The sequence below is a fragment of the Protomyctophum parallelum genome (assembly GCF_964188405.1).
Source record: "Protomyctophum parallelum genome assembly, chromosome: 2".
In the NCBI taxonomy this organism is placed as follows: Eukaryota; Metazoa; Chordata; class Actinopteri; order Myctophiformes; family Myctophidae; genus Protomyctophum; species Protomyctophum parallelum.
Window position 1 is genome coordinate 54,038,211 of NC_139699.1, and position 25,584 is coordinate 54,063,794.

At 42.7% G+C, this 25,584-nt stretch overlaps 2 protein-coding genes across 5 annotated transcripts in view; one reads left to right on the plus strand and one right to left on the minus strand.

The window, feature by feature from the left end:
* The window catches only part of LOC310878331 (DNA-binding protein RFX7-like), a 34,132-nt gene extending 26,247 nt beyond the window's left edge, over nucleotides 1–7,885 (minus strand). For all 3 annotated transcript variants that reach the window (XM_083792614.1, XM_083792615.1, XM_083792613.1), the window contains exons 1-2: nucleotides 7,431–7,885; nucleotides 2,898–2,931 (exon numbers count right to left, since the gene is read on the minus strand). In XM_083792614.1, coding sequence (XP_083648740.1) covers nucleotides 2,898–2,931; nucleotides 7,431–7,579 — 183 coding nt within the window. In that variant the 5' untranslated portion in view covers nucleotides 7,580–7,885. The remainder of the gene's footprint in view (nucleotides 1–2,897; nucleotides 2,932–7,430) is intronic.
* On the plus strand, nucleotides 361–25,422 carry tex9 (testis expressed 9). Of its 2 annotated transcripts, XM_083792644.1 has the most exons (13): nucleotides 361–398; nucleotides 2,736–2,775; nucleotides 9,638–9,768; nucleotides 10,499–10,562; nucleotides 10,787–10,866; nucleotides 11,166–11,202; nucleotides 11,354–11,442; nucleotides 12,062–12,180; nucleotides 12,541–12,623; nucleotides 14,290–14,463; nucleotides 14,635–14,769; nucleotides 24,993–25,127; nucleotides 25,269–25,422. In XM_083792644.1, the coding sequence occupies exons 2-13, from the start codon at nucleotides 2,743–2,745 to the stop codon at nucleotides 25,347–25,349; spliced, it is 1,161 nt and encodes a 386-aa protein (XP_083648770.1). In that variant the 5' UTR covers nucleotides 361–398; nucleotides 2,736–2,742; the 3' UTR covers nucleotides 25,350–25,422. The 2 variants fall into 2 exon arrangements, with proteins under 2 accessions (XP_083648770.1, XP_083648771.1); XM_083792645.1 differs by lacking the exons at nucleotides 361–398; nucleotides 2,736–2,775 and adding an exon at nucleotides 8,675–8,684.
* The last annotated feature ends 162 nt before the right edge of the window (nucleotides 25,423–25,584 follow it).

The window sequence follows — 25,584 nt, forward strand, 5'->3', positions numbered from 1 at the left end:
CATCTCAAAATATGTTGTTCCAGGGACCCCCCCGCCAAGAAGCAAAGATTTGAGTTAAAAACTTTGGCTCTGAAAGAATATATATTCAAAGATTTGCGCCACATTTTTACGATTAAAAAAAAAAAGCAGACCTACAAGCTCGTAGACCTATGAGCTTGTAGATCTGCTATTTTTCAATAGCTTAAGTATAAAAGAATGCTTAAAACACCAAAATGGGTACTAATCGATTTAATCAGTTGTATAAAAACAACGTATACAGATGGAACGGGTCCATTTGGTTCCATTTTGTACACTCTCAGAGTTAAATGAACATGAACATTCAGCCCCAACTGAAAGTCACTTGAGGTAAAGAATACTGTAGCCAGCGATACAGATAGCCGCGGCTAAGCCCACAGACGGTATGTAAATAAGCTTTTGTTTATGATGTGCAATACTAAAAGTGGTATAAACGTATTGAGGTCACCAGACCCGACCGCCTGGCATCTTTTTATGGAAGAAAAAAGGTTGAATGATTTACGTAACCCCTGAAATGTATATTCAAATTCAATATGACTATACTCCATGTTTGTAAATAATCATGCAAAACAATGACGTGTGAAAAGGAAACTCTGACCTAGTGCTGCACGATTCTTGTTCAAATGTGACTCTTGATTTTTTCCTCACAAAAATGTAGATCACGATTCTGTTGTTTTCCCCCTGGCAACATTTATTAAAGAATATACTGTAAGCAAAAAACAGAAGAGTAACTCAAATAAAGCCAACTAGTGCTGCACGATTCTTCAAAATGAGATTGCATAGGTGTCTGAATCTAGATTTAATTTTTTCGATTAATTGTGCAGCATATACTGTACTCTGAGCACAGAAAGAAGTCACATAAACTTATCCTCAGGCAGCCCCAACGTTTTATCTCCAAATGTGTGTTTTATGAATTAATAATATTTATAAATTCTTTATCGGACAAGAGTCTTGCACAAAAGTAGCCAATATACGGTACTAGCTCACAACTCATCACATCGTGTTGTGTTGCGAGCTTGTAGAGTGGATATATTTGCTATTTTTACCACATTTTTAAAGTGCAAGTGGTTAAGTGTGTCTGTGTGTCGGTTTATATAAATATAATTGAACCAATGAAAAGTATCAACAAGTGCTTGGGACTAAATAATAAATACATTGGATCCACTGGAGTGCTGCACAATTTAAAAAATATATATATCTCATTTTTAAATGTGTTAGTTGGCTGTCCAATTAATTTTAGTTACTCTTATGCTTTGCTACAAGAGAGAGACATTAAGAGAGGTTTAAGTCAAGCACTTTGATGTTGTCCGTTTAAAGCCACAGTAGTTGGCTCCAGGTGCCACATTTTGAATGTAGTAATGCTCAGCAACTACACAGACTAAAGACAATAAATAATGAGAATCGAGTGAGGGTCTTGTTTTCCCGTTTCCTGAACAGTAACGGGTTTCCACCCGACAGGCAGCGACGATAAATAAAGTGCGCGAGCGCAATGGAAAGGAGGGCGTAATATAGGGCTTAATAATGTGCTATATGTATATAGCTGCGTGCAGACATCTCAACATTTCCAAACATACAAATAGACGCACGCAAACATGCCAGACCGGTTTCATCAGGACTGGCACACTGTGCTGAGGGCCACAGACACTGGGTCTGCTATATGGAATGTGCACACACGCACCGATGAACACACACACACACACACACACACACACACACACACACACACACACACACACACACACTCTCTCTCTCCCTCTCTCCTCGGCTATTGGTGTCTAATTAAAGATGATCCTAACTTAAACTTCTCCACTTGCTATTTTTCCATTGGCTTATTTGTTGCTAGGAAAAGCAAGGGCTCACCATGAAGCTAAAGTTAAGTCAGTAAGCAGTGGTAGATAGAGATAGATAGTTAAATATATACGTTATTAGTTACTTTGCATATTTATCTAATTAAGGAAATTATTAATCAAAACATTTGGTTTTGCCATTTGTAGCTCTATCAGTTATAACCACATGCATCCGCGGGCATACTCTGGGACGAACATGTGTAAATATGAAATATGAAATCTACAAGCTCACAACAACGCACTGTGAGCTTGCACTGTAGATATTTAACAAACAGTCTCAGTAGTTTTTTAGTTGGTGCAGCTAAAATCAATAATATAGTTACAGTAACTGACCACGAATGCAGCAGTGTCATTTACCAAATGCATCTAAGTGAATTTTATCATCCAGACACTGTAAACATTATATCTTAATATGATGAGGCAGCTATATCTGAACATAAACCTTTTTCACTGTCAGCATAGCACTGTGTGTGCGCGTGCGTGTGCGCGTGTGTGTGTGTGTGTGTGCGCGCGCACATGTGGCTCCACTTAGGAGCCAGAGAACATAAAACACATCAACGTAGCTGTCATTACTGATGTGATTTAGCCAGGCTATGTTCAGACTGGCAGACCAAATCCCATTTCTGCTCTATCCAGATTGGAATCAGATTTTTCATCAGTTTTCATCGAGTCTGACCAGCAACAGAAAAGTGAGAAAACACATGCAAACGGAAAACTGATTGTTGTGAATCGGATTTGTATCACGTTCCTATAGGTGATTGCTTTCAAAGCTGATTCCTAAAAGATGTGTCTGAGTCTTGTAGATTAACTCGTTGTGAATATTTTTGAAAGTTCTTGCAAAAAAGGTCACCTGACAAGACTTTTTTTTTCCAGCACTTCCATGCTGAAAGTGGCTAAAAAGCTGCAGCTACTGGTAAAGTGAACGCATATGCATGGATCTGTGTTTGACTATACCATGCAGCTCAAACAGACACATGTATGTCAGCCAAGATCACCGTCAGACTGATTTACACATTTAACATTTGGAATACTCACCAGAATGCTATCCACTTTTGATTGTACAGATTTGCTGGGAAAAAGAAACATAATATAAATTAGTATCGAGTGTAACATGAGCTCCGAGCTTAAACTGTATTTATTTATAAATCGTTGGAATGTCCGGCATGAAGACCAGCTCCATCCCGTCAGTTCATGTATCCCAATCCCAGACCCAGAACACATGTCATTATGTAAATACATAGACATGCACCGCATTAATGTTGTATCACACAGAAGGAATTATACATATCTGGGCCCCCCCAAGTATGTCCTTGAATTCCATTTCAATGAATATGGGAAAAGTATTGATTTTCACTCTTTAAATTTTAAACCACTGACTATCTAATTCATCTAAACAACATGAAGGGTTCTTTTTCAGTCGGCAATAGTGCTTTTAGTGCTCATCAAATGCTTTATTTTAAGAAAAGAGTCAGCCCTACCTATGCTCTGTTGCATCGGCTTTTTATACCTGATGGGTCTGGATCGAACAACAGTGCCATAGAGGCAGGGCAAAGGCTTTGTATGTGCAGTGCACTGTCTACATCTACAAGATCTAAGACAGACACATACTGTGGCAGCAGGATGATGAAAATAGCTGATGTTCTAAGCATCTACACACATTTAGACATCAAACAGTCAACACTGGATAGCATGCATAAGCAGAATGACATTCAAATAGATAAGCTACAGTAACTACAGTTAGCTACAGTTAACAAAAAACTCTCTACTCTCCACTCACGTATTAGTTTGTATTGTACAGTGTGCTATACCTGAACACACCCTATATCAGTGGTTCTCAAAGAGGAGTCGGGGGGGGGGGGGGGCCCAAGAGTCCTTGAAGGAGTTCCAGGGGGTACCCAGAAAACAAAACAGCTTAAACACTTACAATTACATTTTTCAGTTATGGGAGACCCTGGCACAAATGAGGGTCTGCGGCCAAATGCATATAAATTAGCAGGTCGTTGTTCTGAGACATAATGTACACTACAGTATATTGAAATACAGTATACTACACATGTCACAAGAGGGACACAAGATAGCTTTATGTTTCTACATCAGGTTTCCCAGGTGCGCTAAATGTTACTTGAGGACATTGTTTGCATTTAGTTTATTTGGGTTTTTTTGTGTCAAGCCCTTGACAGCTTTGTAAAGTTATAACATAATGTCTTAGAGAGACTACACGGTAATTAACGAGCTACGCCAAAAATCTCATAAATCCCGTTCTGTTGCTTATTATTTTGAGTAACCACATTGTAATGGGACTTTTATAAGCAAAAAGTTACCGTTACTTATTGTGTAGTCTTGTGTAGCCAGACAACTATTCCACAATCTCAGAATGCTATATAGACTAGTCTGGACCTACCCCTCCCCAAATCCTGTTTGGCATTTCCCTTCGTGAAAATATGTTTTAAAAGATATATCGATTTTATTTTTTAATTTCCATTTCAGCTAATAAGCAAGCTATATATGCTTCAGTTCACGTGCGCTTTTCCCTGCATCAAAAGAGCTTCCTCGCTCCTCCAGACTGTATTACCGGAAGCATTTGAAAATTGTCTGGCCATGCGAAACTACTTATTGTGGGAATGAGCCACAAGTCTATTGAATGACTTACTTTAGTGGTTTAGTGGTCACAATCACAAACATAACATTAATCACTGTATTCTGTGAAAAGCACATATATCTTATAGTGTGGAATGAAGGCAGAATGAGGCAGAATAAAGATGCCACAAAGGTCTCATGTTGCTGTCACTCATGTGTTGCTGTTGCCTTATTATGCCACAAGCTGATACAGAGACAGACAGAGAGACTAATGGAGAAGACAATGCTGTCCTATGCCCTTCTCCAATACCTTTCTTTAGAGAATTTACATTAACCGTTATGCAAAATAACAATACTCTTTATGTGCAAAGCAGGTTTTTTTTCATTTTTTTTATATAAAAGAAAATGTTGTACAGTTGTTTCCTTTCCCACTGAACCATTGATTGTTGTAGCGTCCTGGCCCTGGCTGATGCTAAAAAGGATATTATCACAGAATATGTTCATGTTATTTCATTCATGCCCTTAAAAACATTAGCCAAAATGTTAAGTATTTGACTATTTGTCACAGTCAGCCATGTAAATGAGAACCGCCTGTTTTCCGAAGAACGCGTCCAGTCTGCAAAACTCTGCATGGACCTTTAGTGCTTTTTCTGGTTTTATCCTCTTAGCGGATTTTGTATTGACCTGTACTTTCCTTGAACTGTACCCATTCTGCAAACTGTAAAGAAAATGTTCAATCAATCAAGCAATGCCTCTGGTTTGGGATAAATCAGTGTCAGGAAGATAGAGTGTCCACTTATCCCCCTGGGTTAGTGTTGAAGTGTCTTTGAGCAAGAAAACCCATATAGAATCACTTTACAAACAGACATTAAAAACACTTGACCAAAAGCCCAATCGTTACCATCATTGGATTCATTGCCATATAGTTCAAAAGTACAACTAATTTAATTTTGACGGCTTTAAACATTTGCAGATGCTTGTCTCATTTTTAAGATCTTAAGTGGACTTGCACCTCCACCACTGAAACAGTTCATAGATCGAAGGGACAGGGGTGACAGAGCAACAAGGGCAACTACCTGGGGACTGCGAAGTGCCAACCAGATGTAGCGTGTTTGGTAAAACAGTCTTCTCTGTTTAGAGCAGAATCACTTAGCCGGGGAGCGACATGCCCAAAATCTCAAGGAATAGAGATTAACCTGTGATGACATACTTTTTTTATGTGTTTTTTTTCTATTCACTTGGTCATTAAGGTCCACAGAATGAGAGTTCTGTTATGGCCATTTTTCTATAACACACCATAGACAACGAATATAAGGCAAAGATTTCCATATTTCACCATACGTTAAGTAGCAGGTTTTCATGATTCTGAATCCATTCCAAGCATTTGTTTTGCACGAAAAACACCCCTTGGCCTAAATTCAGCCATAGCCTTAATGTCAAAGAAATACCTTCAAATGTAGAATAAGCATCACACCTGTAGTGTTCAATATATGGGAGTGAACTAAACCACTTTTCAAATTCCTTAACTGTACACATTTCATAAAACTACTTGTTTGTTAGTTATAGCACATAATCTCTGTGCATTCTTTGTGATTACCTTGTTTATTGTAAATCACTCTGGATAAGAGAGTCAGCTAAAATGCCTAAATTATAACTATAGCAACAAATGGATGCAAGAAAACAAAAGAAAGAAAGCGAAACAAAGGAGAAACAAAAAAGAAAAAAAGTTTAAAATAACTAAGGTAAACAAGACAGTTGCTGTGCGACAGACGCAGTAGAGAGGGACACTAGTCCAATTCCAGATTATGCATTTATTTTTATAACATGAACTTGTGTTTCACTACACAAGCACTCAGATAGATAAATACTGTAGTCTGTCTGTCTGTCCCGCCAAATAAAAATAAAAACTATCTCAGACCTGACTTAATCTATGTGAGTGCCTTATGATGGAAATTAGCTAGCCTACAACACTTCTTTGTATCATGGACCCCCAAACTGACTTTCATTAGATGATGGAGGCGAGCCCCATTTGAAATGATTCTCAAAAGTTATAATTACAAGAACCCCCACAGTTTGGTATTGGGCCACAGACCCCCATGGAACCAAATGGACCAATTTAACCGGGGAACCCCTGAAGGCCCGGACCCCCCTCAAGGACCTAAAAACCATTAATGGTACACGAGAAACATATTTGTATTGTACTAAATTCAAGTTACATTAACAATGCAAGGGGCGTTTATTATTATATAGACGCACACCCAGGTACACGCGCAGTGTGTGGTGTGTGTGTGTGTGTGTGTGTGTGTGTGTGTGTGTGTGTGTGTGTGTGTGTGTGTGTGTGTGTGTGTGTGTGTGTGTGTGTGTGTGTGTGTGTGTGTGTGATCGAGCTCTATCGTGGGGCGGGGACGCAATGACAGCAGCAAACAAGCTGACATACCAGCAGCGTGCAAAGCATGGCCCTTTTAGCATGAACCTGCGGCTCAGCTGCATGTTATTATGTTACTATGTTATGTACACTGTACAGTTACAGTAACATGCAGCCGCAGGTGTACACTGTACAGTACTAGCCTAATTATTACTGTAAAACCATGGCAACATGGGTTATTAATATATAGAACCACGCTGTGCAGTGTAGCTAGAAGCATGCTGCTGTAGTAGTAGCCTAGTAGCCTAGTAGTAGCAGCTATACAGGTCCGTCTATAACTGAACCAAATGGACCTCCTCACGGGTCCATTTGGTTCCATTTGTATACGGTGCACGTTATGGACGGTAGGGGTTCTTTGAAAAAAATAAAACGTTTGTAGAAGAACTGTGGCTGTGGTGTAGCCTACACTGCAGAACCACCACTGGGGACCTCTATATAGCCTATAAGATTTAGATACATCTCGTAGATATATTTGTATCGATTCAATGTCAGAATCGATCAGAAATACACGAGAGGCTAAAACCTTTGGCTAGGTACAGGAGAAGGCTCTCTGTCTCTCTACTCACCAGATAGAGTTCTTTATTTTGAGCTGCAGAGCGCTGGCCTCGGCGCCGTGCAGCCCAGGCACCATGCCTCCTCCTCCTGCACCACCACAGTCCAACTTATTAGACGGTTGTTGTTGATCCTCCTCCTCACTACTAGCCACCATCATCATCCTCCTCCTCCTCTTCCTCGCGGTGTGAGGAAGGGTGGTGTTTGGAAATCGGGGTCAAACAACAACATGAGCCGCAGATCCCTGCACGATAACGTGACGAGGTCCCATAGCCGTTATAACGGTCGCTCCCCGTTGTTTCTCCATTTACGGCTTATTGTTATTATTCCAGCGACACAACATGCGTTTATAAATAATGAGAAATGAACACATCCAGGGTAGAAATCGTGTGGGTCCCGCAATCCGTTTCTGTTCGCCGCCCGTGTCCTCGTTTGTGCATGGGATTTTCTCGTTGCATGCGTGTGTGTGTGTGTGTGTGTGTGTGTGACGCTACCACTACAGTTGTATGTAGTTGTAATGCACGCAAGCGCATTCACGCGGCGACGCGACCCCCAACCGCCTCCCCCTCTCTCGCTCTATCTCTCTCTCTCTCTCACACACACACACACACACACACACACACACACACACACACACACACACACACACACACACACACACACACACACACACACACACAAATAACACAAACACGTTACTTATCACCACCGGGTTCGTTACTTTATAGTCTACTATATACTATAGGCTATAACCGCACGTTGACATTTATTCTTGTTGTGCCTCTTATACATGTTTTTAATCAATGTAATTATTATTAGGCATATTTATTATTTTAATAATTTTAAATTGCAATATATTATGACTTTAAATGCCTCTCCATGGCATATAGCCCATGTACATCATTTATCTCCCCAGGACCCACATTTTTCAAAAATACATGAATTAAACACTTCAGCCCTAGTTCACAAAATTCACAAATGGTGAAGATAAATTATTCAAATGTAAATGTTATATTATAAATAAATACATTTTTTTAACATGTTTAGAAAACAACAACAAATGAACGTATGAAAAGGGGAAATGAAGTTAGACAAACATCAACCCCTAGAGGGCAGCATGATGTGTTGTGTTGTGTTCGCCTTTAGCTTTGGCCCTGCCTACCAGTCACCATTCACAATAATATAGGTCAGGTTGCTATGCAACCACCACAACAACAATGGCTGCTGAAGCAACTGCTGAGAAAAGGACCCTGTCTCCGGTTATGAAGGTATACAATACAATCACTTATTCCATTATATTATGACATTTCCTCTCCCTATCCTTGTATAACTGTTTGTTTATTTATGCAACAACACTTTGAGATGTAACTGAGAGATAATCGTGGTAGTCACACTCGAGGGCAGGGTTGTTCTCCTGGCACCAAAGAAGTGCCAGTGAGTTGATCTCATCTGAGTCATCTCTATAGTCAGACTTGTCATTGTTGACGCTTCAGCCTATCACTGACGTGTACTGTGTCATGTCCTTTATGATGGTGTTGGAGTCATGTGTGGCTGTGCAGTCGTACATGTACAAGGAGTAGAGGAGAGGGCTCAGCACGCATCCCTGGGATGCTCCGGTGTTGTTGTTGATCAAGGAGTAGCCTAGCCCAGATATGTCGGGGTTTAGCCAAACTGCATCTCTCTCACTTATCTTATGTTATGTTTTATATATAAAAAAATAGGGATGCCCCGATTCTGATCCGATCCCGATACCTCAATTTCTGTGTTAGCCGATACCGATAGTCCGATACCGAATACCGATACTATAGTGTCGCGATCTCATGACGTGTTCATAGCTATCTAGCTATATATCTCGTGTTGTGTTTATAGAATAGATCCTCACTCAAATGTGCACTAGCAGTTTGGGCAACTCAAAAGCAAACTCCACATGTCCCAACATTTTATTTTCCTGCCATAGTGTCAACCCCTTACCCCTGTGTCGGATCTGTGGTTATACTGGCATATTCACCGATACCGATATGACCCGATATGACAAATAAGGGCCGATCCGATATCTGAAAAACCATGCGTTGCAACTTGCAATGTGATGCGTTGTGAGCTTGCAGATCTGATATTTTAACTACATTTGAAATAGGGCTTATTAAGAGTGGTACAGATACCCCAAAGATTGACGTAAGCACAGTACTGTGTTTTGTTACTGATTGTTTTTGTTGTTGATTAGCCAAGAAGAACCGTACCATCCAAAGAAATGGATTGGAAGACTGAGAGGTCAAAGGTTCCAGAGCTGAGACCCATGGGGAATCCCCCAAAGAAGACCAGTGTAGATCTTCTTGCTAAGGAGGAGGAGTATATGTAAGAACACCTGTACAAACTGCCATTTGTATGTATCGTCTATATGTCAGGTGGAAACGTCATGTGTCCACTTTCCTTTCCTTTCAGGATTCAAATTCAAAATGAGCAAAAGTAGCAGATCTACAAGTCCGAGACCTGTTGCTTCACATCGTGTTTCAAGCTTGTAGCTGCTACTTGTGACGCTGTAGTATGATCAAGTAGGCTTAGTAGGGCATTGATAAGTGTAAAGATCAGAGTAAATCCGTAGTCAACAAATAACACGGTAAATGTTAAAAGAGTGCCAATGCCAAAATGAGGAAGTAGTACAAATGAACTTGAATACTGGGTAAACATCAAATCTATAGCGTCTAAACCAGTGCATTTCAATTTCTGTATGCCAATAGAGGACGGTATATGTTGATAAATCAGGCTGTTAATCAGTACACCAATACTGATTGTCAAAATGAGACATAATGGCCCGGACAGCTAGCGTAGCCATCTTGGCACCTAGGCTGGACAATCCAGCCTGACAGCGTGTCGCAGGGTAAAACCCTGATCCCAACGACCTTCGCTGCGTGCCACAATCCCCGCCCACCCCCACCCCCACCCCACCCCTCATCTCTCCCTGTTTCTTGTCAGTCTACTGTAAATCTATCAATAAATAAAATAAGAAAAATATCCCAAAAATATCTTTAAAAATATATATATTACTAGACATAACTTGTGTCTTATCTTATGTCATCTTCGTCAGACGTCTAAATGCAGAGCTGGAGGCCAAAACAGCTGATCTCGTAAGACAAACAGAACAAGTTATGGTAAGCAATTTACATTAAAATGACTTATATTTGGAATAATAAAGTACATTTTAGTGTAATGAGTCTAATGACTAAAGTTTTTTGAGGGATTTCTAGTCAGCATCTCAAACAGAGTGACACAAACAGTGGCACAGAACAAATACCAGATCTACAAGCCCATAATGCTGCATCACACTGTGATGTTTTGTGAGCTTGTAGATGTAAATGTGTTTACTGGATTTCAGAGAGAGCAAAACGACGCTTTGTCAAAACCGTTATCTTCCTTTCTGATTACTGCCACTGAAGACGAGAATGAAGACTCCAGGTATGGGCTTAGGACACATTGATAACAATAAGACAAATAAAACTCTGAGTGTAAGGGCCGATTCATACTCCTATTTTACCGCTGTTTCGGCGCTGTAGTGCCGAAATGATTTCGGCTCGTCAGAAATTTTCAATAGCACCGAAGAGCCGACTTTAGGACGGTACCCCCCCCCCCCCGAACCTCAAATGACGTCACATTGTAGGCTCTACAGTGCCGAACCGACTTTTATTCGGCTCTAAAATAGGAGTATGAATCGGCCCTATCACAATCCATTTACAATAATTGCTCTGTTCCTATAGGCCTCAACAGCATGCAGTGCAGTCAGCCGGTACAAAGGTATGAGAATATAATGTTTAAATTATGTTTAAACTATGATTTGAAGTGAATTTCTTTCTCTTTTTTTCACTGCAAAGATGAATTTAGGAGACATTATTATACTAGTTATTATGTAATGTGCCAATTGCTGTACGTTTCACTTTGCCATCAGGTGGTACGCAACAAAAGGCTCACGTCCACCCCAGTATCTAATGACACGCATTCTGGTTATGGAAGAAAACGTGTTTCCAACAAGACAGCGTGAGTCATATTGAATGGTAAATGGTAAATGGTGCATTTATATAGCGCCTTTATCCAAGGCGCTTTACATAGATTGTGCATTACATTCACCCATTCATACACTGATTGCGGCGGAAGCCATGCAAGGTACCAACCAGCACATCAGGAGCAATTGGGGGTTCAGTGTCTTGCCCAAGGACACTTCGACATGTAGACAGGAGGAGCCGGGATTCGAACCGCCGACCCATGGATCATTGGACGACCTGCTCTACCTCTTGAGCCACAGTCAATGAATGTCAAGAACTAAAAAAGAAAAGTCAACATAAGAATGGTGTTGGAGGATAAATGTAACAATCAATGTAACATAATTCCGCTATACATTATTTATTATTCATTGCAAATTATTGTGTTTATTGTGCGTAACACAAAAAGATTATTAATGTAGGAACGGGAATGTTAATCTAACAATTTGTAATCTCTTCAAGACAGATCCTGCAATAAAAAGTAGTAATAGTAGGCGAATAGTGTAATAGTATACAAAAGTTACATTTGGTTACATTTGTAATATACTATCAGTCAGTTTTACGTAAATTACTGTGTACACATTATGTATGGCCTGTAATTGTTTGCCTTATTTCAGAACACTCAACTCAGTTGGTGCTGATGATGGGGACCTTAGGCCTACTGCAGACATAGATGATTCTATACAAAGCATGGAGGAGAAACTGAATGATGTGGAGGGAGACACCATAGCATCAGGTTCATTGCATTTATATATATTTAGAAAATACATTCTGATTCTGTTTTATTTTATTATATTATTATTATTTACTTACGTCCATATTAAATCATGTCAAACGAGATAAAGTGCCCCTGGGGGCATAGGTCTCCACCAGGGCAGGTCAGGTTGTGGCCTCCTGGTATATAGGCCAATGTGGGTGCCATTTCTTCTTACGCCTTGGATGGCAATTGGACACTGGTGGCAATTGGACACACACACACACACACACACTGGTGGAGACAAAAGTGGGGTGTGACCCGATAGCCGGCCAGACGGGTTGCTGAATGTCACACCCCTACTATTCTTGCTTTCATATTGTTTATTGTGGTGTTTTTCAGATGCTCAGATACGTGTTCTGAAGGCCAGACTGCACATTATGCATGAGGAATTCAACCAGTTATCTCATGAATGTCATAGAAAGGTAGTGTAAACATGCAGATCATATTGAACGTCGTTTCGTAGTTTGCATAAGTACAGTGGCTTTTGTAATCCTCGTCGCCATGATAACAAGATGGATGTACCATTGTGACGTCAGGAATGCATGAACTATCAGGGTGTTCTAAACTATGGGTCTCGCGGCCCCCTCCCCACCCCCAATACAAATTGACCGCTACAATAACCTTAATAATAGAGAAAATACATCATTAATAAATATTGAAACTGAAAGTTTCTGCATGTACACTTGTACAGTGTATGTACTATATGTAAACTCCATTCCATAGAGCACCGAAGTCTGACGTCACTTTCAGTAGAGGGCGTCAGTCCCCAGGTTCATGTATTTGTTTAGTTGCATTGAAATCCCCATTGAGGCGATTTTAGATCGCCTCATATAACAACTGTGTTTGAAAAGTAAACATGTCACCCCGGCTGCTTCACTCATATGGATATGAAGAATCAACTGACTGAGAGAAAACGCGAATGTTACTGCTGCTGAATTAGTTAGATTTTCGCTAGAAGCAGACTGTATCATTATATGAGTGACTGACTGTTGCAAACGATACAGAGACACCTCCCTGACAATAACGCCGAGACAGCTTGTTTATTTTTGGACCACAACGCTTATAGTAGACGATATTAAGATCACCCCATGTTATTCTCCATAGAGAAATTACTTCCGTGAACCAGGGGAATCGTCGGGATGAGCGAGGTACGTCAGGACTTCGGTGCTCTATTGTCCAGCCATTCATTTGATTTTTTTTCCTTATTTTTTTTAATAATCTGGGGACCCCCCCTCCAACATAATTTGGTGACTCCCAAAGGGGTCGCGAGGTTGAGAACCCCTGTTCTAAACCATCAGTGCACCCTGAACGCTGCCCTGAACCGTATACACACATACCAGTATACTCTGTGTGTACACACACATACAGTATACACACACACACATACCAGTATACTGTGTGTGTACACACACATACAGTAAACCTATGGAGACCATAGTGGCAGGTACAGTACAGCATGGTTCTGCCTGACAAGGACATCACTGCCTGCTGTCCCGCTGCTCTGACATTTAAACTACTTGAATCTGCATGCTTGTAGATCTGCTATTTCCACCACAGAATAGGGATGCTAGGTGGTTAAATGGTGGCTTCATTTCAAACACCTGATGACTGTATGTGTGTGTACACACACAGTATACTGTGTGTGTACACACACAGTATACTGTGTGTACACACAGTATACTGTGTGTACACACACAGTATACTGTGTGTACAGTACACACACAGTATACTGGTTGTAGCCTAACTGCCAGGGGTTTTTATAGCTCCCATGGCAAGGCCATGCCAACGTTCTATAGTAATCATTGCTGTGGAAGAGTGTTTGTTCAGTAACAGGGGTCTTGCCGTCTCTCCAGCTCTTAAACAGGAAATCCATTTTCAGGACGGGGCACAAGTTTAATCCAATCAGGAGAGAGAATTCCATAAAGATTGTTTTATCATCTTCAATTTTATAATGTTCCAGGGCCAATTGTGTTTGTTTGTTTGTGTTTTGTTTGTTTCATAACCTCCAAGTTCACTTGTTATACGGCATATCTCTATGAGTTACTGATTGTAGTGATAATGTAGTGATTACAGAGTTTGCTGTTGTAGGATGAGGAGAATTTCAAGCTTGGCACAAAGATCAAGGAGCTGGAAGGGGACCGAGCACGACTCCAGAAGAACTCAAACATTCAGCAGACACAGATAGAGAAGCACAGAGCTTTAGCAGAAGACTCTTCTAGAAGATGTGATGCTCTCCAAATGCAAGTCGCTGCCTTACAGAAGGTTTGTACTGTCGGACACATTACTGTCAGAGACACATGCACTGTACAAGCGTCAAGGACACTTCTAAAGAGTATATAACGACTTGTTCTATTTGTCATATGCATATGGCTTCGTTTAAAATTATGCCAAAGAAACATTGTGAATAAGTTGTGTTTGTTTTGTTGTTTGTAGGAGATCGAAGCTTTAAATAAATCCCAGAAACAAGCTGCAGGCAGCCAGAGTACAGTTGAAGTGCGTCTGAACAGGGCCCTGGAGGACATAGAGAGATACAAGACTCAACTCAACAACATGAAACTCAAGAACAAGGTACTCCAATTCACTGCTTCTCAACGTGGGGTATAGAGCATCGCAGTCCCACCCCCACGAGAGACCCGGAAAATAAATCCCTGTTCATTTTCCTCAGACTTTTCAGAAAGTATTTATTTAAAGACGTTTACACCGCGGACAAAGCCAACTCTTGTTGTGACCAATCATGACAACACCATTTTTCGGGCCAAACAAAGAATTAGAAAGTAACACTTTTTGTTGTTTTTCTTCTTTGTAATTATTTGTTTGGTCCAAAATATTGTGTGTGTTGTCAGGATTTGTCACGACAAGAGTTGGCTTCGTACGACGCTTAAAAGGTCTTTAAATAAATACGTTTTGAAAAGCCTATGGAGAAAATGAATGGAGAATCATTTCCTGGGCCACTCGTCGTTCTGAAAGGGGGAGGGACTGCGACGCTCTACTAGGGACACTTGGTTCCAATGTAAATTAAACTCTGAATGGTTCATTCATGAATAATAGCCACATGAACCCTATTCTGAGGCAAAGAATAGGCAAAAATAGCAGATCGCGGTGGTTTGTTTTGAGCCTAAATAAGCTATTCCTGGCAAAGATAGTTGGCGTAGAGAGGGAAATACTAGCAGACCTAGTATAGAGCCATGGGGGCTAAGTGGTTTCATGTTTTGAGAATTGCCATGACGGTGAAAATGTGAAGCAGATTTGTAAATGCAGATTCTAGATGATTATAAGTGATTTGAACTAATATGTAAAGGTTTCCTAAGGAGCTTATTTGGGGTGCCAGGCAGGCGTGTACCTACCAGAGAGGAACTTGGGGCCGATTCATACTCCTATTTTACCGCTGTTTCGGCGCTGTAGTGCCGAAATGATTTCGGCTCGTCAGAATTTTTTCAGTAGCACCGAAGAGCCGACTTTAGGACGATACACCCCCCCCCCCCCGAACCTCAAATGACGTCACATTGTAGGCTCTACAGAGCCGAACCGACTTTTATTCGGCTCTAAAATAAGAGTATGAATCGGCCCTTTGCCTCTCTTTTGTGTAGTCAAGGAAAACGAACAAAGGACTCAATAAAAGATAAAGAACCCTTAAATTAGATTGGAACAGTTTGTATTGAATGTTTAGAAGCAGGGATGGGTTAGATCACAACATTGGCTTTCAAAGAAAATAACAAAATCAAACAAATTGCATTCAATATTCTGTCAATTCACATCCAGAACCAGTCATAAACTCCTAAATCAAAATATACTATAAGTTTTCACTCAAACACCTTCCAAATTGGAATAATTCAACCTTAAAATAACCAAAATGAGTCTTCAGGAAATAAATCAGTTCAGGAATAAATCAGTTCAAATAAAACAAAACGATCCTCTTCAATGTTAATGGAAAATATCCTCTCCGTTTAGGCAATGGGGGCAAAACTCCTCTTGCTCTCAGCCAAGTATATAAATCCAAGATGTTTAGGTTCTGAACACTTAAACGTGTCAAAGTGTTTAGATTATAAACACAAGAACATGTTTATTTGCTGTAACAAAAACATTTTAAATTATTAAAACCAATGTGTTTAGATTATAAACACTACATTAAAATAATAATAGCTTAAATATTTATATAGCGCCTTTCATGAACCCATGGACAACAATCAATCAATGCAAACTAACAACTTTGCCATAAGCCTGAGATTTTTTTTTTTTAATTAAAATGTTTTTCAAAGAAGGCAACCTTAAAAGGTTAAAGGCTTCAGGCTTAAAAGAGTTCAAGCAGCTATGACATGCATTTTAAAACAGTTAATTAATAATCTAATGGATTGAGGTTTAATAACCAGTCCATGGCATTTCTTTTTTTTGCTTCTGGAGCAGCTTTAGCTGCAGTACAATGTCCTTAGGTGGTGGGGTGGCTGATATGCAACTTCATTCACATCATCACATATTTCCTTCATTCATATTAAAACCTCAGAGCCATAAAAGTGGTTCAGAACTGGAACCGAAAAAAATACTGAAGTGGGAACCAAAGTGGGCATGACACTGTTCAGGTGGGGAGATGTAGAGGTATAAACAATCATATAGAAGCGTAAAGAACAGAACCAGTGGAAAAGGGCATCAGAGGAAGAGGGTGCCAGAGCTGTGGAAGATTACATCCAGCTCATGGTGAGCACCACCTCTTCCCAAGAGGCAACATTGTCCAACCTGCATGCCAGAATGTTTGAGATGCACACATAGCACCAGATGGAAAACAAGACGAAACAGGGACAGGAGCAGAACGTGAGTGTCCTCAACCAACAGCTCTTCTCTACTCTTGGCCCATAGTCTTACAGAAGAATCTGAAATGGAGAGCAGGGCAAAATAGATTAATACTAGAAAAAAGGTTCTCCGAGTACAGGTCTCCATCAGGTCAGGTTTGTGACGGGAAAAATGCATCCTGGAGGCACTATAATAGCACAATGTTAAAAGGGTAGCATTAATAGTTCATAACATAGTGGAATTGTGCGTGCAAAGTTTCACATCAATGGACACTGCGTTCATGATTTGAGGCATTTTGTTCAAAACAGACAAATCTTACAAACTTTGGAATGCAATCATAGCCAATCGGGATGGAATAATGAACAATCTGACATTTCAGTGTTGATCACGTGACTATAGTGATGGTGTGTACCGATTGGCATGATGTATCGATACAATGTCTACGAGTAATATGTTTGCAAAAATCTGGCTCATGGTGGCACGATAACAGGCCGTTCTGGAAAATCTGGGGCAGAGGTTCGGAATTGGCATTCAGGATTGTGTGTGCAGTTTGGCAGCGATTGGGCCAACAGTCCCAGAGATTAGCTGGTCTCGCACAGACAGAAATTTTAATTCACCAGGGGGCTTATATCACATTAACCTTTGGTTGGAATCTAACAATTATAAAATCAAGGGATCTGTGTGTATTTGTGTGTCTCCCCAGAAAGGCTATTACTCTGTGAAACCGCACATGGGCATTGAGAATTGGCATTAGGCAGGGGGTGACAAAGATCTTTGTTCCACATTATTTTACATTGGAAGTCAATGCACGTCTGTGCCAGGCAATAAACAACATGCATGCACGTGAGAACAGTTGATTTACTGTACATTCGATGGCTATAGCTATTAAATCAATATTACCTGAATTTGGTAGATTTGGGGCCAGTGTATGGCTCTCCAATCAGGTAGTGCCTGGGAATACACCCTTGGGAAGCCCAGATGTGCCATGTAGTAGACACCCAGAAGGACAATCGTGGCATCCAGGATCGTCTTGGCCTGGGTGAAGATGACCACCCCATCATCCCCAACAACGAAGGCCTCTTCCAGGTGGTCCCCCTCTGTGTGTAGCACCAGGTATGGTGCATCTCCCGGGCTGGTTTCTGGGAGGTTGAGGGATGAGACGTCCTACAAAAACATAGCAGTGAGGAGCCTATAAGTATTGGGAGAATGAAGTCAAAACTGTTTTTTGCCCCTCCCGGTCTGGCCATATCTGGCAGAACTGGGAACTGACCACCCCACCCCAGACCCCTTACACTAATGGGTATCTTTAACATTTCGATGTGAATATATATAAAATTAGTTAGAGTGGATGATTTAACCCCTTTGCCTTTGTCAAATCTGGTTTCCTTCTCAATAGCCTGAAGAATAGGGAGCATTTGCAGTTCACCCTGAAATGGACAAATCAGTTAATACCCTATATTGACAGTATGCAATCACCTCTGCCTCACTCACTAAGGTATGTCCTATGCGTGCAGTCATTAGGGCAAAATAAGTGCCAAACACTGTGTTCGGTTTTGTGACGCAGTGAAGTGCACTTCTGTTGCAACATATAAGCAACCAACTAAACTTCAACAGCCAAATATCAGAACCGTCTGAACTGAGTGGTACTGCAAGTACTGTATTGTACAAGCCCTCCTCCCTGTCCTGTGTGTGTGCAAGCAAGGACAACAATATTTCCAAACCTGTGTCTGCTGTCCTGTGAATGCCTCCACTTTCTTCATGAGCTGCATTCTTAGCGATCAAACCTTTTTTCGCCAAGAATCATTTTGAACTCTGACATATCCTGTTGAATAGAACATGTTATATTATCCAATAGAACATGTTATATTATTCTTCCTGCAGTAAATACCATAGGCTAAATATATTTAAAATAGTTCTGCTGCTGGGCTTGTCGCCAAGCAATACAAACACTTTGCTACATCAACTACTGTCTCTGTAATGTACATCAACTACTGTCTCTGTAATGTACATATGTATTTAAAGGTCCTGATGTTCTAATGTAGACCAGCACTCTTGGAATGCCTCTTGACCAATCAAACTTCTTGGTCGGATCTCACTGATGATTGATCTAATTTCAAGTTGATTTCTAATTAACTACATTATTGTAACTTATACTTACAAACTTCCCATATTCGAAACAGGGGAAGACATCCAGGATGGGCTTCACATGCCCTTCAGGGAGCGTTTGGACCCAATCCCTCCTGCTTTGGAATGTTGCTCTAAGCAGCATAATCAGGTGCCCGTCGTTGGGCCTTCTTGTACTCCTTCTGCAGTTCGGCAATATGTTTGATACTCTTCTTCGCTTTGATGAAGAGAATGTTCTGCATTGGTGACAAAGGCAGCAGCGGTGGTCCTCGGGATCTTAATGGTGGTGCCATTGCTGTCATCAGCGCTCTTTTTCTTCATGGACCACCTCACGTGCCTCATCTTCTGGCTGTGCCGTTTCCTCCATAAATATCTCCAGCGAGTTGCGTCTTTGCGTATCCTCCAGTTCCTTAGCTGTTGGTTGACAGGGTGTTAGGTGCGAGTCCTGGCTGTTGGGGAATCCCAAGAAGTCCTCATCATCACTTTCCTCCGCAAAGATCTCCAGCACCTTGCGTCTTTGCATATCCTCCAGTTCCTTAGCTGTTGGGTAACAGGCTTTTAGGTGAGAGACATGAACAACACGCATGTCCTCCCCAGTGTCCTCTTTCACCACCTGATAATTCAGGGGTCCCATTTGTTTAAGGATCCGGTAGGGGTCCAGGCCTTCGACAAGGCAAACATGCATGTTTGTGGCGGCACTTCAACCCACATGCGTAGAGCCAACTCATCCAAACTCTGCCCTCCCCCCAACTGGAACTGTGGCCACCAAAAATGTGAAGGAGGATGCCGGCGGCTATAATCTTCCCTGTGAGGAGGCGAAGGAGAACGACGAGGCCCAGGACATTGTCAACATGGTCAAAGGCCCAAGAGCATCCATTGCTCCAAAGGATAAAATCAAACCCAACAAAAGGATGTCTGGTGTAATGAAGCCCCCCGATGCTCCAACCAAGAGGGGGAAGTTTGGAGAGGTCTCCCAGCCCAACCAGAAGTTTTATGAAATGATCCAGGAGTTCAGAGAGACCCTGGACATGAACCCTCCCACACCTATGGCTGAAGTGGAAGATCAAAAGATATGCGTGTGTATCCGCAAGCGGCCATTCAACAATAAAGAACTGACTAGAAGGGAGATTGATGGCAGAGTGTTTGGGGCGTGCTGCTGAAAGAGCCCAGCAGTTGTTGCTAGTGAGATTAAGAACCATGGCCTAGGAGCAGAAAACCTTTAGAAAGGAAGGTGCCGTCAAAGAAAATGCCCGGGCGCATACAATTGGTCAAAGCTGTGGCTCCCAGCTGTCGAGGGATTGGTTAATCACCGCAAGTCTTGTACACACTTAGCCACCGTCACGAGGAGCACTTGATCCCTTACAGTCTGGTCCAACCAGTTCAAGTTCAGTCTAAGAGGCCGGTCATCTTTTCTCCCTCGTTGCTTTCCCGTGGGCTCATCGAGAGACTGCTGCAGCCTGCAGAGTCTGGGCTGGACTTCAACACATGCCCACCAGAGCCCCTCCAGGTCTCAGAACAACATGATAAGAGGGTCTTCCGCTTACACTCGTCCACTCCAGAGCAGGCTTTGGGGGTGTGGCTTCAGACAATACAGGATGTCATCAGTCAGAAAGATCTTCAGCAACAAGAAGAGATCCTATCGGGTCTGGCAGGTGTGGCGGATGGCTCTGTTGCCGCGGGCCGTGAGCAGCGCCTCCAGGCAATCATTGCCAGTATGGAAACGCAGCTTGCCTTCGCCAGCCGTAACCTCAGGGAGCACAGCAGGCTCACCGCCATGAGCACCACCTCCAGGCAATCATTGCCAGTCTGGAAACGCAGCTTGACTTCGCCAGCCGTAACCTCAGGGAGCACAGCAGGCTCACCGCCATGAGCAGCACCTCCAGGCAATCATTGCCAGTCTGGAAACGCAGCTTGCCTTCGCCAGCCGTAACCTCAGGGAGCACAGCAGGCTCACCGCCATGAGCACCACCTCCAGGCAATCATTGCCAGTCTGGAAACGCAGCTTGACTTCGCCAGCCGTAACCTCAGGGAGCACAGCAGGCTCACCGCCATGAGCACCACCTCCAGGCAATCATTGCCAGTCTGGAAACGCAGCTTGACTTAGCCAGCCATAACCTCAGGGAGCACAGCAGGCTCCATGGGGGTGAAGGGAGAGTGACGCAGTCTGCCTACTTTGCAGTTCCACACCAAGATTGTCTTGCTTTTTTTCACTGAGTGATCGTTGGCTTGTGCACTTGTGGAGGCTCCCTGGGTTTGCCGGTGAGGATGGGACTTTCCACAGCCTGGTGCTGCCTTGGCCTTGCAGTGGGGCAGGTGGAGGGTGCTGCCTTGGCCTTGCAGTGGGGCAGGTGGGGGGTGGGGGGTGCTGCCTTGGCCTTGCAGTGGGGCAGGTGGGGGTGGGGGGTGCTGCCTTGGCCTTGCAGTGGGGCAGGTGGGGGGTGGGGGGTGCTGCCTTGGCCTTGCAGTAGGGCAGGTGGAGGGTGGGGGTGGGGGGTGCTGCCTTGGCCTTGCAGTGGGGCAGGTGGAGGGTGGGGGTGGGGGGTGCTGCCTTGGCCTTGCAGTGGGGCAGGTGGAGGGTGGGGGGTGCTGCCTTGGCCTTGCAGTGGGGCAGCCTTGCCTCCTCATCTGGTGATCGTGGTGCCTCGCGGCCCGTGGCAACAGAGCTGTTTGCCACACCTGCCAGACCCTCCGGCGGTGATGAAAACCACCTGCTCGGCCTGCCCGGTTACCGCCGGAGAAGCGCTGCCGTCCCACCCCGGAATGGTGAGCTTCAGGAGGAACCTGATGAGGACACATTTTTTATTTATTTTTAATAAAGATTTTAAGTTTAAAAATAATGAAAAAAATAGAAGGGAGATTGATGTGGTCTCTGTGCCCGGCAATGGAACAGTTAGAAGGTGAATGGCCAGCTTGTTTACATTACCAGCAGTACACTTGGGGATCCTTGTGGGGTGGGGCCTCACTTTGTGAGGGAGGGTCTGGTTTGTGTGTTTGCTTGCCTGTGCCCTTTTGTTTTTGCCTGTATTGCTGCTGGCTCTCCCGATCCTTCTCACACTGTTGGCCAAGTCTCACCAGGGCTTCCACAGTGGTGGCTCTTCCTCGTAGCTGGCTAGCAAGCCAAGGATTAATGTTTTTAAGGGTTAGTTTGATCACTTCCGCCTCTTCAATTTCCGGCCTCCACCTACGGTACAAAGAGTGAAAACTGTACACAAAGTCCCGTACACTTTTATTTGCCCCTTGGCCACGATTCCGCACTCTGTCTGCCAGTTACTCTGCATATAGTCCTCTGACAGGAAAGCTGTAATGAACCTTGTCTCAAACTCCTCCCAAGTATTGACATTTAACCGGGGCCACATCCCACCAATCACGAGCTGTGCCGTGCAACACGTTTCTCAGTGTGGCCATAAATTCTTCACTGTTCAAGGGATTGAGAGTCAAGAAATCAACACATTTCTCCAGAAACAAGAGGGGATCAGGGCTATCATCTTTCCTGCCAAAAGTGGGAAAATCAAACTTAATGGGCATGGATCTGGTTTGCTCACTTGATAAAGATGAGCTCTGGGGAAGAGTGGTATGAAATGAGTTTGTAGCAGGTGGTATGACAGTGTGAAAGAGAGAAGGCGGGGCAGAGTCCTTGTTGACAGCATCGGGGTGCATGGTAGACTGGGCCCTAGGTTCTTGAGGGTCTGGGTCAGGTGGTCTGGCGGTGGTCAGACTCTGAGTGGGAGGAGTCACAAGATAATTCAAGTGAAAGGAAATCTCGAGGATAGTGGCTACACTGGTACCAAGTGAGTCCAGCTGCCTGGTAGTTTGGGAAAGTATTATGTGATCTGTAAACTTTGCGCTCTGGACACACTGAATCATCGCGTTTAGGTTCAAAACACCAACGTGTGCCGTGTGCACTGAGCGGCTTGGAGCGGAGGATAGTTCTCGCTCCGGAAGCCGCTCTGCAACATTTTAAAACGCACTCGGCGCTCAGTTCAAAATGCAGCCGCTCCACTCCTCGCTCGCGCTCCGCTCACATGCTCTGTGAGGGGCCAGACTCCATGACAGTCTTGGCAGAGGCTTCTGGGCCTCATGGCGGTGGTGGCCACGCTGACTACGAACTGCTAGGCTGAGCCGTAGGCACGGCTCCGTTGGTAGCCAGCGTCGCACTGCCTGCGGACTCGATGAAAAAGAGGACTGCACCAACATGGGAGCAGACCTCACCCAGTCCTGTGAGGAAGAAATTACATTATGTTATATGTAACCTTATTTTCAGTACATTGTGTTGTTCCCTATGATACATTATATATTACATGACATAGGCCTGATAGCTATGGTACAGCTTGTCCTTGTATCATGACAGTATGTGCATGTGCATACTGAAAGTTACAACTCCCCTGTCCACTTATGTGCTGCTATTATAGCACAACCACCACCTTTATCAAGTGCCTTGGACCCCATTCATTTATATTATTGATTGATTAATACTGAATTTCAACACACCTGCCTTGCAGTCACAATGGGCAGCAAGCACCTTCCCAGTTTACTCTGCGGTGATCCAGTGGGAGGTTGGCTTCTCCCTCGGTTGCTGAGAGTGGAGCACCTAGATAGACCAGTAAAGTATTATTTTTTTTTCAGCTTAAATAAGACAACACTGCATTCCCCACACTATACATGTAATATCTAAAGCAGGGGTCCTCAAGAGTCACGGACCTTTTTTTTTCATACTACTGGAAGCCTAGCATCACTGTTATGATGGAACATTCACCAGAAATAGCACATCTACAAGCTCACAACGCCTCAATCAAATCGGATATTTGATAGATTGAATATTTATTAAATAAGTGTCCTGTGTGATCATCATCTATCATGTAGCAACACAAGGTTATAGACCATGTAGAGATACCACCCATGTGTCACACTCTCAGCTAGGTCTCCTAGACCCTAGATCTGAAAAACGTTGAGGACCCTTGTTCTAAACTTTCTAAAGCGTCATCATTAGGCCTATATCTAGATAAAATTGCTGTGGGTTTATTGACCCTGGCTTGTTCATTTACTGATCAAATACACGTTGCTTGCAAGACCAGCACTGTATGGGAAGTGCTAGCAGGTAGCTATAGGCCCAAAGGCGTTTTTATTGTTTTAATCAGGGTCTCAAAAAACAATCTTGTCTATTCACATGCCAGCTACAACGACAGACAGACTCGACATTACTTTTATTTTTCTGTCATTAATAACCCCCATGTTTTGACTGTTTACGTGGGACTTTGGAAGCCAACAACTAGTGACACAGGCCTGACGAGTTAATCATATGTTCTGTAAACATTCGCCAACATTACCTACTGTTAACACGATTATTTATAGTTTTTAGCTCAAGTCAAAGCATTTGAAGTTACTTTAAAATGGTGACAGATTTGTAAAGCAGCATTTACGCTGCGCCGCTTGTTGTAACTTGTTGCTTGCATCTTTATGGAAAGTGCCGACCAACTTAAACGAAATAAATAAAAACAAACTTACCCTTGCATATAGAAAGCCGTCTATTCACTCCTCAGCTCCAATTCTCCCTGGATTCCAAAACGCAGTGGAGCTTGAAGATCCTCAGTTAGTGAATTATATAGTTTGTTTAGGTAGTTTGCTCCAACTTGAGCTACTTCAAGTTCAAGGATACCATAAAACACTGGGTAACGAATGTTGAGTAGAGTGCTTGACAACTGTCATGAAGAGCTGCTGCCAGCATACAAACAAACTGATTCACACACACACCTGTGGCAATTTCAGTGGTGAGCAGGGAGATTGCCAGGTGTCAATCATCGTTGAGTGGTGATGGCTTGTCAATTAAGAGTCAATTGTGACTCTGGCCGTCACAAATACTAACCTGAATGTGTTTTCTGCTCAACAAGGACCAGGAACATCAGGAGAGTCTGAACAAAGAAAACCTCCTGGCTGAAAACAAAATGCTCAAAAAGCAGAAAGCAGAGCTCATCCTGGGCTTTAAGAAACAGCTGAAGTTGATCGATGTCCTCAAAAGACAAAACGTATGTTTCTAAAGCATGCCTCGTTTCCACTAATCTCTCTTGTGATGTCCAATGTCTCTGTGCATAATGATAGTCGGTGTCTCTTTACAAAATGGCCTTTTAAACGATAATCCTTTTATCTTATTTTCTAAATCTGAACAGATGCATTTTGAAACTGCCAAGATGCTCTCCTTCACAGAAGAGGAGTTTATGAAAGCTCTGGACTGGGGAAGTAAGTCATAAAGCAAGAGATTAATTCATATGATCACTCACTGCACTGCAGAGGACCCTGCTGCGGTGTCCTATGTGTAACTAAGAAGGGATACCGTATACTAAAAGCCACATTTCAAATGCCTTGTGTACATTGGAAATAAAGTCATCTTCTCGTTATTGTCGGGTGGGAAACCTTAATGTCCTGTTACTTTTGGTAACAACATGGAAAAAGCTAGGAACCCATGTGTTCCAGTGGATAAAATGT